The sequence below is a fragment of the Balaenoptera musculus genome, chromosome 8 (assembly GCF_009873245.2).
Source record: "Balaenoptera musculus isolate JJ_BM4_2016_0621 chromosome 8, mBalMus1.pri.v3, whole genome shotgun sequence".
Lineage (NCBI taxonomy): Eukaryota > Metazoa > Chordata > Mammalia > Artiodactyla > Balaenopteridae > Balaenoptera > Balaenoptera musculus.
Genome location: NC_045792.1, coordinates 101,466,009 through 101,487,195, shown reverse-complemented (window position 1 = coordinate 101,487,195; position 21,187 = coordinate 101,466,009). Strand labels below are relative to the sequence as shown.

General features: G+C 36.8%; 1 protein-coding gene across 1 annotated transcript in view; it reads right to left on the bottom strand.

Annotated features, from left to right (window-relative positions):
* The window catches only part of LOC118900279 (solute carrier family 22 member 9), a 39,015-nt gene that overhangs the window by 2,251 nt on the left and 15,577 nt on the right, over window positions 1-21,187 (bottom strand). Inside the window, exons 3-8 of the mRNA XM_036862715.1 lie at window positions 15,700-15,854; window positions 15,429-15,597; window positions 14,164-14,287; window positions 2,957-3,072; window positions 2,074-2,288; window positions 353-461 (exon numbers count right to left, since the gene is read on the bottom strand). Coding sequence (XP_036718610.1) covers window positions 353-461; window positions 2,074-2,288; window positions 2,957-3,072; window positions 14,164-14,287; window positions 15,429-15,597; window positions 15,700-15,854 — 888 coding nt within the window. The remainder of the gene's footprint in view (window positions 1-352; window positions 462-2,073; window positions 2,289-2,956; window positions 3,073-14,163; window positions 14,288-15,428; window positions 15,598-15,699; window positions 15,855-21,187) is intronic.

Here is a 21,187-nt window from a genome sequence, read left to right as displayed (position 1 = left end):
AAGGCTGATGACGTACTCTTACATTTAAAATATGCTCTTATTTGCTCACAAATTTTTCAAGTGCACAAGTGCATTAAGACATGTTTTCATCATTTAAAAAATACTCTTGCCAACAGCACCTACCCTTTAATGGTTCAGCAGATTATGGGAGATGATACATTAAAGGGCTTAACTCATGCCTGACAAAAGTGAGATTTTAACAAAAATTTTGGCTATAATTTTTGTTATTATTAATACTATTATAATCAATGCTTTTGATAATGAATCAGATTAGTTTTCTTCCCACTATAAGTCTTGATTAGCTGGGAAAGGTCTGTTTTGACCCTGATAGAGCTTCCATGAGATTGTGTACCTGATAATGGTGGGGACTAGTTCATTTCCATGGACAAAAGTACACATGAGAGCCATAGAAGAAACTGCTATTCCCAAAGTTGACAAAGCCACACGCAAGGTCTGTATTTCTGGAGAAGAAGACAAGTGAGACTCAGGAAATCTGAGCTGAAGAAATCACCATCCACCAAACTATAAGTGAAAAAGACACAGTTGGGGGACATCCCTGGTGGTCCAGTGGCTAAGACTCCACGATCCCAATGCAGGGGGCCTGGGTTCGATCCCTGGTCAGGGAACTAGATCCCACATGCCGCAACTGAAGATCCCGCACACGGCAATGAAGGTCCCGCGTGCTGCAACTAAGACCCGGTACAGCCAAATAAATAATTAAGTAAATAAATAAATATTTTTAAAAAAGAAAAAAGAAAAAGACAGTTGGAGACATTTGCATGTGTTAAATACCTGGTAGAGAAAGCACACAGGGGCAAAGAATGTGCACAGCCTAATAGCTGAGAAATGTGACATCTGTATATTACAGCTTAAATAAGAAATTAAAAACCTGAGTTATTGCATCAACTCTTCCTACATATCAGAGACTTCAGAAATTTGCCAAAGATGGAGAGGGGAACAAAAGCCCAGCAAGAGTTTGCTTTCATTTACTCTGTCCAGTGTCTCCTCTGCCTTTCATGTATAACATAGGACTATCATATGAGCAATTACTGATGGATTTAAGACTCATCAATATCCTCCAGGAGTTCAAAACCTGGGTGTTTACATAATATTGACATGGGGCTAGTAATGCAGTAGAGAGTAATAAAAGAATGGGGCTCATATTAATGGGTAAGCTGGAGAATTGCTTGATCTAGAATAATATTTGAAGATTCAAGAATAAGGATCTGTTTTAGGGAAAATATAGTTAGACTTTGGAAACCTCTGAAAGGAAGTTTCAGAAAGTCAGTTTTCTATTCCATTAGAAAAATCATGAAAGCGTTACAACATGGGAGTGGGCTCTGTTGTAAGGCAGCAAATTCACGTTGATGCTGATATTCAAGATGGGATCCTGTAAAGTGTATCACTGCACTGGGAGTTAGCTGAAACATGGTGACCACCTGGGTTCCCCTATTCATTACATATGGTCATTTAATTTAGCAAAATTGATTTTAAGAGAGGCTGTTAACAGCTTAATGCCTTTTTGCTACTCTCTGTACCTTCTATGCTTGAAGACAAAGGATTAAAAATACCTTAGAGTCAAGATGACACCCTGGGACCAGGGTTACAGTTATGGCGACCTAATTCCAGACACAAGAGTGGATATATAGAATCAGGGAGTAAATTTTCACTGAAACTGTAGTAATAAGAAAGAGACCAGACAGAGAAAGTGACAGTTGTGTCCTCACATGAGATACAATTATACATAGTGACATAATACTGTCATTTACAGTTACAAGTGTGATTGGCCAAAGAGAAAGTGATCAATTGCTCTCCCAGAGAAACTGTCAGGAATAAATGGCACCAATTACCAAATACATCTCAGATATGGTGAAGACAACCATATGTCTGAACTGACTTTTCCTGACCTTTGACTATTTCTCAGCCACTTAATGACAGAATCTATCCTAAATCCGCAGATTGGTTTTGGAAATTCCTTAGAATCCTAGTCTTCACTTCCTTCTGGCTTCAGATTCTGTTTTCAAATCTCTGAGGTAAGACATTTTCTTATTTCAACCTGTGCTCTTTTCTCACCTTGAGGTGCAAATGTGATGGCCAGAATGGAGACTCCAAGGAGAAACATGAAGAGCGTCTGGCTTACTTGACGGCCCAGGTGATTCAGTGCCAAAAATGCAACATAATTGGCTGGGAGGTTGACTGCACCAAAAAGAACCTGGAACAGGAAAACATTGCTCCCCATGTACTGGAGGTGGAGAATCAGGCCAAAATAGGACATGAAGTTTGCAAATCTGTGGTGAACAAAAATGAAAGACACTTACCATAAGATTTAGAGCCTTTGTCTTACAAATGATGATAATAAATATTAACCAGGCAGCCAGTGGTTGGTTTTAAAGTATAAAAACATGGCATATTTTATGGAATAATTCATCGCAAGGTGATGATTTTAAAATTCTAAACTTGGAGCCCCTACTTATTGTTAAGTTTTGGGGGAGGGTTTGGAGTGTTTTTTGTGGAGGATGCATGATGGAGCCTTCTAGTGTTTTAGAGTTTTTTTCTATATCTTTATCTGGGTGATGGTTGCATATTTACATGTGGAAATATTCATTGAGCTGTATATTTTTGTGCACTTTACAGCTTGTAATTTTACCTCCATTAAAATGGAAACAAACAAGTGAAGAAAGTTAAAGCCAATGTCTGTACCATGACTGAAGTTCTCAGTCTCAGTTTCCAGTGATGAGATTGGTAAGGTGATATGATAAATAAAACTCTCTGCTGTATAAATAGCTCTGGGTCAGTATTTTCATAACCTTTTGACTACTCTAAACACAGCAATTATCATTATGGCTTCCTCTGTATTTATCTCAAATCTGTTCCCACAACATGTTGTATCCTTTGATATGGGATAGATTCATGTCTCCACTACTTTAACGTCCCTCATGCACTCTGAGAAGCCCACCTCACAAAGGACAGGAGACAGATGCTCTTACGCAGGCTGGGTGTGCGGAACAAGTCAAACACAGAAGGTTTGGTCTGTGCGGCCTCCAGCTCTTCCTGCAGGATGGATCTCACAACCTTCAACAACAACAACGACAGACTGTTCAGTTGTCACACAATGGGAGGCACTGTGAGGCCCTAAACAGATGACAAGATAGGTGATGTCCCTTTCTGTCTACTGGAAAATATAGTCACTGAGGATGTAATGACAGGAGTAAAAGTGGTATGAATAGAGAATTACAGAGTTAAAGGGGACAGAAGGAAATGATGTAGCAACAAAAATATTCAAACATAAGATTCGAGAGGGCTACAGGGCCTCAGAAAGGGAGTGTACCTTAGATACTCAGATTAGAAAGGGAATCAAATGCAGAGTTGCTTGGATTATGTTCCAAAGCTCCATTTGTGCCAGATGGGCATGAAAGACCTGAGAGCTAAGCTTGGTTATCAGCTGGCTGTCCTTTGCAGAGAAACTGTTTATCTCAGGAAAAAGAACATTTCCTGAGAATCTTTATTTTGGTTCTTTTCTCAGTCACTTTGGGGGAAATCCTGGCATGTTATGCCTTCATGAATGAGATGCCTAGAATTAAAACTGAGGATGAAATTAGGAGAGATCTTGGTATAGAATGATTTAAACCCAGAGTTGGTTATAATCTAGAGTTACTTAATAGCCCTGGGACGTGCTAAGTATATACCTTGAGGAAGGTAATTAAATATTTCTAAAACTCAATTTATTTGTCATTAAAAAGAAGAATAAGTAGAAGAATCAGAGTAGGAGGAGAGTAGGTGGAGAAAAATAATAGCATTTCCCACACAAGGATTTCCTGGTCCATACATGAGGCTAAAAATATGCATAAGGAATTATATCCAGCATACCTCAGATACTTGCTTATTAGTTATTCAAACAATATAGTCTTAATTCTTATCCCACCTCTACAAATGAAAATGTACCATGAAGTCCATTGGAATAATTCCATGAGGAATTCAGAGAAATGAAAGGCCACCCTAACTGAGGACCTACACATGCAAGAATGTCCTTTCATTTAAAGAACAAGCCTAAATAGTGAAATATTGGACTTACACTTTCAGAAGAGAGGAGTCAGGATTGCATCTAACACCAGAATCCCATGACCACAGGCCATTGTCATGGATGATAATGTCAGAATGTGCTCAGATAATACTTTAAACTTGGGCCAGATGAGGGATGCAATGCCTGCAAGACTAGCCTTAAATTTCATTCAATATCAAAGTTAAAGTTTGGGATATGGTGTGGTTATTTTACACTGGCCGTTCATTTTTGGTGAGCAAGCAGAGATGTGAATAGTGTTAGCAGATGTATTTGGGGGGCGATGCCAGATCACTTACAGGAACTCAAGGAGCTCCTCCTACCTGGTAAAATCCTTATTCAGGGGAAAAGAGGCCCATATTCAAATGGGAGCCTGCTGTATCTTCACTTTTTAAAAGGCACTTTTCTCTCTGATCTTCACTTCATTTTCTTGCTTAAAAAATGCTTTGTACCGGGCTTCCCTGGTGGCGCAGTGGTTAAGAATCCGCCTGCCAATGCAGGGGACACGTGTTCGAGCCCTGGTCTGGGAAGATCCCACATGCCTCGGAGTAACTAAGCCCGTGTGCCACAACTACTGAGCCTGTGCTCTAGAGCCCGTGAGCCACAGCTACTGAAGCCTGCGCGCCTAGAGCCTGTGCTCTACAACAAGAGAAGCCCACGCAATGAGAAGCCTGCACACCGCAACAAAGAGTAGCCCCCCTGTTCATCGCAACTAGAGAAAGCCTGCATGCAGCAACGAAGACACAACACAGCCAAAAATAAATAAAATAAATTTATAAAAAAAAAAAAGCTTTGTACCACTCATAACACCATCCTGGGGTAAAAAGCATGAAACAGCCCTCGTCTGAACCCTTGCCCAGTAGTGTTCTGGAATCAGTGTGTAAAAATTCACAAAAGCCCTTTGTTAAATTTTTAGATAGTTTGTAAAGCAGTTGCCATCTTGTTGGTGGCATGAAACTCACTGTGGTGGTAATAGTCACACCACGGAAATTGATAATTACCACAAATCTGAGATCTATGGCTTTTTTTCCTCTTGAAATGTTAAGTGTTAAACATTTACCAACACACCACTGGCTTGACCCCTCTGCAAGTCATTTGGACTGCTCTCAACTGCAAATTTAATCATCTCTCTGCCTGGTTTATACCTGAATAGTTCTACCTTAACCTGTAAGACCCATTTCAGATATAACTACTTCCAAGATGCATTCATTGCCCACATACCTGCAGTTCAGATTATATGTCCCTCCTTGACATTCACGTTCCACCCTTGCTTTAATTCAAAGAGACTTTATCAAGCCCATTTTACTTGTTGAGTGTGATCTTTCTGAAGATAGAAACAGTAGACTTTTCCACTCCGCGACTGTTACAGGATCTGTCATCAAGTAGTCCTGAAATAAATTTGGAAGGGAAAGAGGAAGACAAAAAGAAAGAGAGAAGACAGGGAGGGTGGAAGAAACTGGCTGAAGGTGGAATGCATTTAGAAGCTGAAAGATCTGAAATTCAAGAACCAATATAGGTATAAAACATTGATTTGGAGAGTTTTGAGAAGATGTTTGTCAATGAGATCAGAAATGGAGAAAATGGACATTTATTTCTTCAAAATTACAATCTATGATATTTAGAAAGAAACGTCTCTTAATGTAGAATAGTTGGGAAAACTCTGAAGTTTTATGGATGTAAGAGAAACCTGTGGAGGATTCAGGGGAGAAATTTGTGTTGCTCTCTCATAGTTGCCATGTCACTTACCGTCACATAAGTGTGCCATCATTGAGTTTGTGAGAATCGAGTTTCAATTGAATACTTTTTTATGGTTTGATTGGACAGTGCACCTTGGGATCCTTTAAGAAAGTGTATTTCTTATACAGCCTGAAGTGTAATTCGGTCTGGGCTACTGTGGAGCATGAGTTCTTGTGTTTCTACTGGGTCTGAAACAATTAGGACAATAGAAAAGAAGACTGAAAAAGACTGTACATGTCACACAGGAATGGGAGGAGGAAATTGGACAGAGCAGAGGTGAGAGGAGAGTATCAGAATTTGGAATGTACAGAGTTTAGAGCAGGAAGGAAGGTAGATAAGACCACAACTGCATTGAAATACCAGAACCAGTAGAATGAAATGAGCAGGGGAGGAGGACAATTTATTAAAAGATAAATAAGAAAAAAATGGAAAAATGAATCTGCCAAAGGATGATTGAAATAAGAACTGACCAAAAAGAAGTTGCCTGAGAAACACTAGTGGCTTGGGGTAGGGACACTTTCTTCATAATCTTCATGTTTCCAAGAAGAAAGACTTTGAAAGAGTAATACTACAGACCACTTTATACCTACCCTCACTGCCCCTGGAGGACTGAGGTATTTGACTGGTAAATTAGGAGAATGCAATGGATATGCTTCAGTGACCCAGAATGCCTTTAGAATGAAAATTCATTCAGATTTGCTGCCTGGGTCACACCTTATATTTAGCAATGTAGGCTCTGCATCTGTGGAAAAACCTGGCACTTGTGAATAAGTTCAGTTGTGGGTTGAAGTGTTAGCAAACTTATTGTTGCTTGAAATTTAGACATTTCCTCTATTTCAGTTTTCACTGTAGTGAAAAACATAATTTTTTATTGTCATCTTTCTGAGCACATTAACTATCCCTCAGTTGGGTGTGATTTAGGCAGAGGAAATGTTTATCATTTACTGGACTCCAAGACAGCCAAAACTGGATTAATCAATGGATTGTTATTGATATAAAGGGGAACAGCTTTAAGTTAGAAGGATTGCCTGGAGTGAATGTGTTTAGCAATCTGTCAGATGGAGGTTAAACATGACTAAGACCACAAATTTCTGAATAATCTTTACAAAATTTAAAAATGAAATTAAGGCAATTTGGGGTCCTCATTCATGCAAAGAATCCAGTTCCTAAAACAAATTTCATTTGTTCCTCTTGTACAATGTTGTCTTTCTTCTTGGCACTGAGGTGATTGTCAGTTGCCATTTACCCTGATAATGCATTGTTCCTTTCTTTCTTCCAGCTCGTAACACTTATTTTTGTTATTTACCTGGCAAATAACTTTCCTGTAAGATTTAAGCTTTAATTCTTTGGATTGGGCCAACCTGGTAGACAAAATACTAGGTGTGGGCTTGGAACTAAAGATACTTCCAAGATGTTAGTTGGCCCAAAATAATTTCCTATAAGTCAGGTATATATTGACACAGTCTCAGAGTGCCCTAGAGCTCCACCTAAATTTCAAAATTTCTTTAAAAAAAGGACTATGCCAATGGTTCTTTATCATCTCAGGGCCTCTCAGTGCCACTGCCTCTGTGTAATAACCCCAGGCACCACGCCACCCTTCTCAGGACCCCAGCAACATGCCTGCCTGTGGATCCCATCACCAGACCTGCCCTTGGCCCATGACCAGCAGCAGGCCCATCCAGGGACCCTGAAATGAGACTTGCCTACCAACAACAGCACCTGCGGACCCTGGCATCTAGCCTGTCCACAGACAATGGCACCAGGCCTGGCCACAGACCCCAGAACAAGTTCTGCCTCTCCATGGATGCTAGCAGTGGACCCTCCCACCTGCAGACCCTGGCTGAAGGCACAGCCATATGTGGACTGAGGCAGTTGGACCACTTATGAACCCTGCTAACTGACCCACCTGTAGTCTCTGCCAAGTGGCCTGCCCAGAATTTCCAGTGACTGGTGAAGAGCTTCCCTGCCAAAGCCAGACTGTAAAGACTGGAAGAAGTAACTGCTTCTTCATATGCACAAACACCAATACAAGGCTGCAAGGATCACAAAGAATCAGGAAAACATGACATCACCAAAAGAACAAAATAAAGCACTAGTAACCAATTCTTAAGAAGTGTAGATCTACAAACTGCCTACAAAGATTTCACAATAATCATAAAGAAGCTAGTGAGCTGCAAGAGAACCCTGAAAGACAACAAAATGAAATTAGGAAAACAACACATAAGGAATATAAGGAGTTCAACAAAGAGACAGAAACCATAAAAAGGAACCAAACAGAAATTCTGGAGCTGAAGCATATAATAAATGAACTAAAAAATTCAATTAAGAGCTTCAACAGCATATTTGATCAAACAAAATAAAGGACCTATGAACTCAAAAACAGGCCATTTGAAATTATATAGTCAGAGGAACAGAAAGAACACAGAATGAAAAAGAGTGAAGACAGCCTAAGGAACTTATGGAACAATATAAAAAAATCAATATACACGTTATAGGAACCCCATAAGGAGAAGAGAGAGAGAAAGGACCAGAAATCGCATTTAAAGAAATAATGGATGAAAACTTCCCTTATCTGGGGAGAGTGGTGGATATTCAGATTCACAAAGCTCAAAGGACTCCAAATAGGTAGACCCTAAAGAGGTCTACATGGAAACATATTATAACTAAATACTCAAAAGTGAAATATAAAGAGAAAATTTTGAAAGCAGCAAGAGAAAAGTGACTCACCACACTCAACAAAACTCCCATAAGACCATCAGTGGATTTCTCAGCAGAAATTTTGTAGGAAAGGAAAGAGTGGAATAATATATTCAAAGTACTGAGAGAAAAACCTGCCAACCAAGAATGGAGTACAGCAAAAATGTCCTTTAAAAATGAGGAAGATAAAGACTTTCCCAGAGAAAAACTGAGGGAATTTGTCACCAATAGACGTGCCTTACAGGAAGGGCTAAAGGAAGTTGAAATGAAGAGGATACTAAACAGCAACACGAAAGCATGTGAAAGTAAAAATCTCTATGGTTAAAGTAAATATAAGACAAATACAGAATAATCTAATACCGTAATGGTGGCATGTAAATTTCTTTAACACTAGTATAAAAGTTAAAAGACAAAACTGTTAAGAATAACTAGAACCACAAAAATTATTAATAGATATATGATTTGAGAGACGTGAATTCTCGCATTAATAACATCAAACATGTGTTTAGGGAAAGTAAAAGTATAGTTTTTGCTCATAATAGAATTTAAGTTGTTATCAGCTTAAAATAGACTGTTATAACTATAAGAAGTTTTATGCAAGTCTCATGGAAACAACAAAGAGAAAACCTACAGTAGATATACAAAATAAAAACAGAAAAGAATCAAAGTATTGTATATCACTACAAAAAAATCAAATCACAAGGGAAGATAGCAATAGAAGAGAGGAAAAAAGAACTATAAAACAGAGAGAAAACAATTTATCAATTGTAAGTACTTACCTATCAATAGTTACTTTAAATGCAAATGGATTAAACTCATCCATCAAAAGATATAGGGTGGTTGAATGAATTAAAAAAAAAAGATCCAATTTTATGCTATCTGTAAGACAGTCACTTTAGATTTAAAAACACAGTAGACATAAAGTGAATGGATAAAAAAAGACATTCCATGCAAATGAAAACCAAAACAGAACAGGGATAGTCAACTTGTATAGATAAAACAGACTTTAATCTAAAACTGTCACAAGAGACAAAGAAGGTAATTTATAATGATAAAAGGATCACTGCAACACAAAGATATGACATATAACCCACAAAGATTGAATCAAGAAGAAACAGAAAGCCTCAATAGGCCAATAACTAATAAAGAGTATGTGGCCGTAAGTTTTAAAATTCCAGAAATAAAAGCCTAACACCATAGGGCTTTACAGGTGAATTCTACCAAACATTTAAAGATTAATTAATTAGATATTAATTAATTAATACCAATCCTCTCAAACTCTTCCAAAAAATAGAAGACAGGGACAGTTCTAAACTCATTTTGTCAGACCAATATATCCTGATACAAAAGTGAGACAAAGATACCATAAGAAAAGAAAAGAAAAGAAAAATGCAGGCCAATATTCTTGAAGAACATAGTTGAAAAAATCATCAAGATATTAGCAAACCAAATTCAACAGCATATTAAAAGGATCATGCACCATTACCTAGTGGGCTTTATTCCTGGGATGCAAGGATGGTTCAATATAAGCAAATCAATGTGATACACCAAATTAACAGAATGAAGGCTAAAGATCGTGTGATTACCTCAATAAATGCAGAAAACACATTTGACAAAATTCAATGCACTTCCATGGTAAAAATTCTCAACAAATTAGGTATTGAAGGAACTTACATTAAAGGACATGTATGTAAAGCCCACAGCTAACATCATACTCTATGGTGAAAAACTGAAAGCTTTTCCCTTAAGATCTGGAACAAGACAAGGATCACACTTCAATGTAGGACTGGAAGTCCTGGCCAGAGCAATTAGGTAAGAAAAAAAATAATAAAAGGCATTCAAATCAGAAAGGAAGAAGTAAAATTATCTGTTTGAAGGCAACATGATCTAATTTGTAGAAAACCCTAATACATATCCAAAAAATTGTTAGAACTAATAAATGAATTCAGTAAAGTTGCAGGATACAAAATTAACATATAAAATCAGTTATATTTCTATACACCAGCCATAAACTGTCTAAAAATAAAATTAAGAAAACAATCCTGTTTGCAATAGCATCAAAATAATAAAGTATTTAGGGATAAACTTAACCAAGGAGGTGAAAGACTTGTATACTGAAAACTATAATCCCTGAAGAAAGAAATTAAGGCAGATACTAGAAAATTGAGAGACATCATGTTCATGGATTAAACAAGTAAATTAATACTGTTAAGATGTCCATACAACACAAAGCAATATGCAGATTCAATAAATCCCTGTCAAAATCCCAATGGCATTCTTTACAGAAATAGAAAAAACAATCCTAAAATTCATATGGAAACACAGAAGATCCCCACAGTCAAAGCATTTTTTTTTGTTAGTTTCTGCTTTATAACAAAGTGAATCAGTTATACATATACATATGTTCCCATATCTCTTCCCTCTTGCATCTCCCTCCCTCCCGCCCTCCCTATCCCACACCTCTAGGTGGTCACAAAGCACAGAGTCAAAGCATTTTTGAACAGAAACAAAGCTGGAAGCATCACATATTCTGATTTCAAAATATATTACGAAGCCACAGTAACCAAGAGTGTGATACTGGCACAAAAACAGACATATAGACCAATGGAACAGAATAGAGAGCCCAGCAATAAACTCATGCATATACAAACAATTGATTTCTGACAGTTGAGCCAAGAATTCACAATGGGGACAGGATATTGTCAATAAATGGTGTTGGGAAAACTGGATATCCACATGCAAAGGAATGAAACTGGAAACTTACACTATACACAAAATCAACACAAATGGATTAAAGACTAAAATGTAAGATCTAAACTGTAAAATTCCTAAAGAAAACATAGGAGAAAAGTTTGTTGATATTGGTCTTAGCAATAATTTTTTGGATGTGACACCACAAGCATAGGCCATGAGCAGAAATAGACAAATTGTACTAAATACATCAAACTGAAAAGCTTCTACACAGCTAGGAAATAACTGACAAAATGAAAAAGCACCTACAGAATGCGAGAAAATATTTGCAAGTCATATGTCTTATAGAGGGTTAATATCCAAAATACATAGGAAACTCGTACAACTCAATAGTAAAAAAGGCAAATAACTTAATTAAAAAATTGGCATATGAACTGAATACACATTTCTGCAAAGACAACATACAAGTGGCCAAGAGGTACATGAAAAAGTGCTTAACACCACTAGTTGTTAGGGAAAGGGAAATCAAAATTACGAGTTATCACTTCACACCAGTTAGGATGGCAATTATAAAAAAAAGTAATTAGTGTTGGTGAAGATGTGGAGAAAAGGGTACCCTTGTACACTGCTGCTAGGAATGTGAAATGGTGTAGCCACTATGAAGACATTATGGAGTTTCCTCAAAAAATTAAAAATAGAACTAGTATATTATCCTGTAATCCCTCTTCTGGGTATATATCCAAAGGAATTGAAATCAAGATCTTGAAGAGATATCTGCACTCACATGTTCACTGGATCATTATTCACAATAGCTAAGATATGGAAACAACCTAAATGTCCATCCATGGATGAATAGAAAATATATATATGTGTGTGTGTGTGTATACACATATATATGTAAAATGGCATATTATTCAGCAATAAAAAGAAGGAAATTCCACCCTTTTCCACAGCATAATGAACCTAGAGGTCATTATGCTAAGTAAAATAATCCATGTGCAAAAGAACAAATACTACATGATACCACTTATACGAGGAATCTAAAAGAGTCAAACTCGAAGAAGCAGAGAGTAGAATGGTGTTTGCCAGGTGCTGGGGGATGTGAGAAATGGGGAAATATTTGTCATAGAGTACAAAGTTTCAGTTGTGCAAGATAAGTCAATCCTAGGGATCTACTTTACAGTCTAGTGTCTAGGGTTATAATACTGTACCGTATACTTAAAATTTGCTGTGAGGGTAGATCTTATGTTGAGTGTTATCACAAAAAAATAATGAATAAAGGGCAGAGAAAGTTTTAGGAGGTAGTGGATATGTTTATTGCATAAACTGTGGTGATGATATTTAGATGTATACTCATCTGCAAATACATCAAGTTGTGTACATTAGATATGTACAGCTCTTTGTATGTTAATCATACCTCAATAAAGTGTTTTTTAAAAAATCTATCACACGTGCAATTGAACTTATTTGCAGAAATGTTTTATTGCTTCTCTTTGGCTGTCTAGCTCCTAGCACTCTCTTTTTCCTGTTAAATGAGGGCAGATGATTTCTCCTTGTCTCTATTAGCATTCTTTTCATTCTCTTATCATTGGAAACAAAAAAGTTAACGACAGAAATACCATATGATCTGGCAATATCAATTATGGTTATATAGCCAAAAGAATTGTACACGGCATCTTGAAGAGATATTTGCATACTCATATTCATTGCCACACTATTCACATATGGAAACAACCTAAATGCCCATCAATGGATGAATGGATAAAGAAAATGTAGCATATTCATACCATAGGATATTATTCAACCATAAAGATGAGGAAATCCTGCCATATGCTATATCATAGATGAATCTTGAAAATTTTGCTAAGTGAAGTAAGTCAGTCACAAAAGGATAAATAGTTCTCATAGAAGGACAAATACTGCATGATTCCACTTATATGAGGTATCTAAAATATTAAAATAATAGAACAATAAGTAGAATGGTGGTCACCAGGGACTGGGGACAAGGGAATTGAGAAATTGTTGTTTAATGGGTATAGAGTTTTAGTCACGCAAGATGAAAAAGTCCTAGAGCTCATTGTACTTATAGTTAACAATATGGTATTGTACAGTTAAAATTTTTAGATTTCATTCTATGCATTTTGACCACAATAAAAGTTATTTTAAAACATATGTTAAAATTTCTCTTATTAATATTAAAGCTCTGTGAAAAATGGAATTCTGACTCATACTGCTATGCATGACCAAGCACCATGCCTACTACATTTTTTCAATAAATAATTTATATGTTCATGACATGATGAATGGTCTACTTTATGACATACAGCAGCGTCTGCCTTCCATACCTGGGGTGGAAAATAAAAAAAGAGAAAGACCTCTTTGAAGCATTTCCACTCAGTCATGCTCTTGGAACTTGTAATAAGTAGGATGTAAACTCCACAAAACAGGGATTTGGACTATTGTGATCATTACCATATTTCCTATATAGAACAGAATGCCCTTTCAGTAAATATACCATGAATGGAAGCATATATGATTGACTTGACAAATAAGCCTCCTTATGCTCTATTCTGCATGGTCACTAAGCTGCCCTTCAACTTGCCTTACTATCCTGAAAAAAAAAAAAAACCATTGAAATGTTAATTGGAAAGAAATGGATTAGTTTTTGTTACTTTCTCTAATACAAAGTGATAACAATAACAACCTTTACAATCATAAATGCTGTACCATTTTTCTAGATTCCACATACATGCGTTATCTGCCTCTGTTGAGTAAAATATCTGCATCCAGTCCTTTCGGCATCAGCATCCTAATGTTCACTCAAACCATGTTGACAGCTATTGAAGACCAGGACAATGAGGTAAGAAGACCCCAAACCACACCAGTGTTCCCACCCTTTATTCACTTTATGGACACCGACTAGTGTATATGTCAGGTCATGTCTTTCCTATATTCCATAACCAACTCCCTCTCCTGTTCACCTCCATGGTTAGGGCGTCTCCAGCATTCTTCCTTCCATTCCTGTGAGCAGCTTTCCTGAGCTCCTTTAAGCCCTCCTCGGGTTTGTTGGTGATAATCAACCACCGAGCAGACTCCGCCAGCCACCTGATCAAAGAAGGGGACCGAGGTGCCATCAACTTTCATTTGCCCATTTTTTTTCACGTAGGCCTTTTCCTGAAATGCCTCTCCCCTCCCATCTAATACCTATCTCTTGTTTTGTTATACCAGGAAATATAAACTTATGTTCTTTTGTACCATAACTAGGAAGCTGTGAAGATGACCTCTCCATGCAGTACACCTTCACTGCCGGGAATATAGAGTTGGAGTCATAGTGCCCTCCCCCCATTATTCAGGGGGATATTATCAGTTTTAGCAAATGAAACACTGTGTTTGGGCTTCCCTGGTGGCGCAGTGGTTGGGAATCTGCCTGCCAATGCAGGGGACACGGGTTCGAGCCCTGGTCCGGGAGGATCCCACATGCCGCGGAGCAACTAAGCCCATGCGCCACAGCTACTGAGCCTGCGCTCTAGAGCCCACGAGCCACAGCTGCTGAGCCTGCGTGCCACAACTGCTGAAGCCCGTGCGCCCTGGAGCCCGTGCTCTGCAACAACAGGGACCACCCCAATGAGAGGCCCACGCACCACAGCTAGGGGTAGCCCCACTCGCCACAACTGGAGAGAGCCCGCGCGCAGCAACGAAGACCCAAGGCAGCCAAAAATAAATAAATAAATAAATAAAAACTAAAAAAAGCACAAACAAACAACAAAAAAACCCACTGTGTTTAGTTAAATTTGAATTCAGATAAACAGTGAATATGGGTAATTCTTGAGTATGACTATGTCCCATGCAATATTTTGGACATACACTAAAAAGTATTTGCTGTTTGTTTGAAATTTTACTTTAATGAGACACTATTTTATCTGGTTAGTAAATAAAAATACAGAATTCTTAGGTAAATAGAAATTTCATATAAACAATGAATAATTTTTAGTGTAACTATGCTCCATACAATATTTGGCATACTATACGAAAAGTTTATTGTTTTATCTAAAATTCAAGTTTAACTGAATGCCCTTGATATTATCTGGCAACCCTACCCGTTCTGCTTCTTTAAGTGTACATAGGGCACAGATTAGTAGAGCATATGCTCAAGTGTTGACTAAGACCAACCAGAATTCTTGCATCCTACCTTCAGGTACCTTGCATCTAGGATCCTCTAAGACAAAGGAAGTAAGAAAGCTTATACCTTGAGGAAAGAAAGAAGACAAATAATGGTACAGAAAACACCAGCTGAAGGGTGTGCCAGTCTCGAATGGCAAAAGCTAGTCCTCCTAGGGCGATCTGTCCCATGCAAGCAGCACAGATTGACATGGTCATTCCCATGACTTGGAATCGGGGCACTGTCCATTCTACAACTGAAAGAAAACACAAACAGGATTTTGACTTCAAACAAAGTTAGAATTTCAAAGTCAAAGTTAAGGCTTGGAAAATGTCAAAGACCCAAAGTTTTGACTTACTAAGCACAGAAATATTTGTCAGGATGCTCATGGTAGAAAACCCAGCCAAGAAGCGTAGGGAGCAGTAAATGAGGAAGGTGGGAGCAAAGGCTGCACAGGTGTCAGTAATGGCGAGCTGGAGAAAACACCATCTGAGCATGAACCTCCTCCCAAACCTGAGAAATGGAAACAGGTTAGATATAGTAATAGTAACAGCCTGTTGTAGAAATGAACAAAAAGAAGACACACTTTGAAATTTAGGGGATGTTTTGTTATTTTTATTTTATTTTAAAATGTTTTCTGTTTTTCTTTTTTTCCCCAGTTTTATTGAGATATAATTGACATACAGCACTGGACAAGTTTAAGGTGTACAGCATAATGATTTGCCTTACATACATCATGAAATGATTATCACAGTGTTTAGTGAACATTCGTCATCTCATATAGATACAACATTAAAGAAATAGAAAAAAAATTTCCTTGTGATGAGAACTCTTAGGATTTACTGTCCTAACAGCTTTCATATATAACACACAGCAGTGTTAATTATATTTATCGTGTTATACATTACATCACTAGTACTTATTATCTTATAACTGGAAGTTTCTACCTTTTGACTGCCTTCATCCAGTTCCCCCTCCCCTCATGCCCGACTCTGGTAACCACAAAACTGATCTCTTTTTCTATGAGTTTGTTTTTGGAGTATAATTGACCTACAACACCGTGTTAGTTCCTGTTACACAACATAGTAATTCCATATTTCTATACATTTCAAAATGATCACCACGATAAGTCTAGTCTGTCACCATACAAAGATATTACATTGTTATTGACTATATTCCCCACACTGTACATTTCATACCCTTGACTCATTTATTTTGCACCTGGAAGTTTATACCTCTTAATCTCCCTCACCTATTTCTTTCCCCACACACCTGTCCCCTCTGGTAACTACCTGTTTGTTTGTTCTCCGTATCTATAACTGTTTCTGTTTTGTTATGTTTGTTCACTGTTTTCTTTTTTAGATTCCACATATAAGTGAAATCAGTACTTGTCTTTCTCTGTCTGAATTATTTCACTTAGCATAATACCCACTAGGTCCATCCATGTTGTTGAAAATGGCAAGATTTCATTCTTTCATATGTTTTATATGTTTCATATATATATATATAAAACATATCTTCTTTATCCATTAATCTATTGATGGGCACTTAGGTTGCTTCTATATCTTGGCTATTGTAAATAATGCTGCGATGAACTTAGGGGTGCATATATTTTTTTGAATTATTGCTTTTGTTTTCTTCAGATAAATACCTAGGAGTGGAATTTGTGGGTCATACGGTAGTTCTATTTTTAAGTTCTGAGGAATCTCCACACTGTTTTCCATAGTGGCTGCACCAATTTACATTCCCACTAACAGTACCTAAGCGTTCCCTTGTCTACACATCCTCACTAATTTATTGTCTTTTTGATAGTAGCCATTCTGACAGATGTGAGGTGGTTTCTCATTGTGGTTTTGATTTGCATTTCTCTGATGGTTGCTGATGCTGAGCATCTTTTCATGTGTCTGTTGGCCATCTGTATGTCTTCCTTGGAAAAATGTTTATTCAGATCCTCTGCCCACTTTTTAATTAGGTTGTTTGCTTTTTTGATGTTGAGTTCTATGAATTCCAGTATATTTTGGATATTATCCCCTTATTGTATGTATTTTCTCCCATTAAGTAGTAACCTTTCATTTTGTTGATAGATTCCTTCCCTGTGTAAAAGCTTTTTAGTTTGATGTAGTCCCATTTGTTTATTTTTACTTTTGTTTCCCTTGCCTGAGGAGACATACAGCACCCCCCTCAAAATTACTAAGACCCATGTCAAAGAGTGTGCTTCTTATGTTTTCTTCTAGAAGTTTTATGGTTTCAGGCCTTACATATAAGTCTTTAATTCATTTTAAATTTATTTTTGTGCTTGGTGTGAGAGAGTGGTCTAGTTTGATTATTTTGCGTGTAGCTGTCCAGTTTTCTCAACACCATTTATTGAAGAGACTGTCTTTTTCCATTGTATATTCTTGCCTCCTTTGATGAGACTAATTGCCCATATAAATGTGGGTTTATTTCTGGGTTTTCTATTGTGTTCTATTGATCTATGTGTCTGTTTTTGAGCCAGTATCATACTGTTTTGATTACCGTAGCTTTGTAGTATAGTTTGAAACCAGAGAGCATGATACTCCAGCTTTGTTCTTTTTTCTCAGGATTGTTTTGGCTGTTTGGGGTCTTTCATGTTTCCATACAAATTTTAGAATTATTTGTACTAGTTCTATGATAAATACCATTGGTAGTTTGATAGGGAGTGCATTGAATTTGGAGATTGCCTTGGGCAGTATGGTCATTTTAACAATATTTATTCTTCCAATCCTTGAGGACGGTTTATCTTTCCATTTGTTTTGTTGTCTTCAGTTTCTTTAATCAGTGTCTTATAATTTTCCAAGTACAGGTCTTTTACTCCCTCAGTTGGACTTATCCCTAGGAATTTTATTCTTTTTGTTGCAATTGTAAATGGGATTGTTTTCTTAATTTTTCTTTCTGATAGTTTCTTGGTTAGTGTATAGAAATGCAACAGATTTCTGTATATGGTAAGTTCCCTATATATGAACGAGTTCCGTTCTGAGAGCACATTCGTAAGTCCAATTTGTTCGTAAGTCCAACGATGTTAACCTAGGTACCCAACTAACACAATCAGCTGTACAGTACAGTACTGTACTGTAATAGGTTTATAATACTTTTCAAACAAATAATACATAAAAAACAAACACAAAAATAAAGAAAACATTTTTAATCTTATAGTACAGTACCTTGAAAAGTACAGTAGTACAGTAAAACAGCTGGCACACAGGAGCTGGCATCAAGTGAACAGGCAAGAAGAGTTACTGACTGGAGGAGGGAAGGGAGGTGGGAGATGGTAGAGCTGAAAGATCGTCAGCAATAGGAGACTGAGTGCAAGCTGCAGTTGCACTCATGGGTGACGTTGATGGCACAGCTTCTGGTTCCTTGATAGATTCAATTCTATCTACCCTCTTGAAAAACCAATCCAGTGATGTCTTGGTAGGAGATCTTTTTTTTTTTTTTTTAAATTTCTCATCATAGATGACACAGTAGCACTGGATTGCATTCTGAATGGCTGCTGCAAACTTCATGTACTGTTCTACATTTTGGTCCTGTGTCTCAAAAACTAACAGTGCCTCCTCAAAGAAAGAAAATCCCCTTGCCATCTCCTGTGTCATGAATCTCTTTGGTTCTTCCGTTACTTTTTCTTCCTCTTCTCTCTCTTCGTCCTTTCTCTGGGCACATTCACATCTTTGAAAGTTTGCAACTTACTGTATTAATTTTATATCCTGCAACTTTTGCCAAGTTCATTGATGAGTTCTAGTAGTTTTTTGGTAGCATCTTTAAGATTTTCTGTGAATAGTATCTTGTCATTTACAAACAGTGACAGTTTTACTTCTTCCTTTCCAATTTGGATTACTTTTATTTCTTTTTTCATCTGGTTGTTGTAACTAGGACTTCCAAATCTATGTAAATAAAAGTGAATAAAATTGGTGAGAGTGGGCATCCTTGTCTTCATCCTGATATTACTAGAAATGCTTTCAATTTTTCACCATTGAGCATGATCCTACTTAGCTATGGGCTTGTCATATATGGCCTTTATTGTGTTGAGGTATGTTCCCTCTTTGTTGAGAGTTTTTTTTTTTTAATCATAAATGGATATTCAATTTGTCAAGGTTTTTCTGCATCTATTGAGATGATCATATGATTTTTATTCTTCAGTTTGTTAATGTGGTGTATCACATTGATTGTTTTACAGATATTGAACCATTCTTGCATCCCTGGGATAAGTCCCACTTGATCATGGTTCGTGATACTTTTAATGTATTATTGATTTCTGCTCTGATATTTATGATTTTTTTTCTTTCTACTAACTTTGGGTTTTGTTTGTTCTTCTTTTTCTCGTTCCTTTAGGTGTAAGTTTAGATTGTTTATTTGAGATTTTTCTTGTTTTCTGAGGTAAGCTTGTTTAAAACTCCCTCTTATACTGCTTTTGTTGTATCCCATAGATTTCAGATTGCTGTGTTTTCCTTTTCATTTGTCTCTAGGTATTTTTTAATTTCTTCTTTGATTTATTCAGTGAACCATTGGTTATTTAGTAGCATTTGTTTAACCTCCACATTCTTGTGGTTTTTGCAGTTTTTTTCTTGTATTGGATTTCTGGTCTCATAGCATTGTTGTCAGAAAAGATGCTTGATATGATTTCAATTTTCTTAAATTTACTGAGACTTGTTTTGTGCCCTATCATATGACTTATCCTGGGGAATGTTCCATGAGTACTTGAAAAGAATGTGTATTCTGCTGCTTTTTGATGTGATATTCTGTATATATCTATCAACTCCATCTGATTTAATGTGTCATTTAAAGCCCTTATTGATTTTCTGTCTGGAAGATGTCTCCATTGGTGTAATTGAGGTGTTGGAGTCCCCTAGTATTATTGTGCCATGTTGATTTCTCCCTTTAGGTCTGTAAATATTTCCTTTATGTGTTTAGGTGCTCCTATGTTTTATATATGTATACACACACACACATACATATATACATATATATTTGTGTGTGTATATATATATATATATATATAATTTTTATATCTTCTTCCTGAATTGAGCCCTTGATCATTATGCAATGGTCCTCTTTGCCTCTTGTTACAGTCTTTGTTTTAAAGTCTCTTTTGTCTCATATAAGTATTGCTACTCTGGTTTTCTTTTGATTTCCATTTGTGTGGAATAACTTTCTCCATTCCCTCATTTTCAGCCTGTATGTGTCTCTAGATATGAAGTAAGTCTCTTGTAGGCAGCATATATAAGGGTCTGCTTAGGTGTGTGTATCCATTCAGCAACACAATGTCTTTCAATTGGAGCATTTAGTCTATTTACATTTTTAATAATTATTGTTAGGTATGTACTAATTGTCATTTTGTTAATTGTTTTTATAGTTCTTTTTTGTTCCTTTCTTCTCTTTTGTCCTCTTCCCTTGTGATTTGATTTTACTTGTGATAGATTTTACTATCGTTATTGTTATCTTTGAATTCATTTCTCTTTTTGGGGGGGGTGGGGAGTGCATCTATTATAGGTTTTTGGTTTCTGGTTACCATGAGGTACATATATATCAATCTCTCTATATGTGTGATTATTTTAAGCTGATGATCTCTTAAGTTAAATGCATTTTAACAACACTGCATTATTACTCCCCTCCCCCAACAATTATTGTTTTTGACGCCATATTTTACATCTTTTTGTTTTTGGAAACCTTTAAATACTTATTGCACATAGAGATGATTTAACTAATTTTCTTTTAACCTTTAGCTTTATACCTGGTTCATTTACTACCTTTACTGTATATATGCCTTAACCAATGAGATTTTTCCTTTCACAATTTTCTTGTTTCTTTTTTTTTGAATTTTATTTTATATTTTT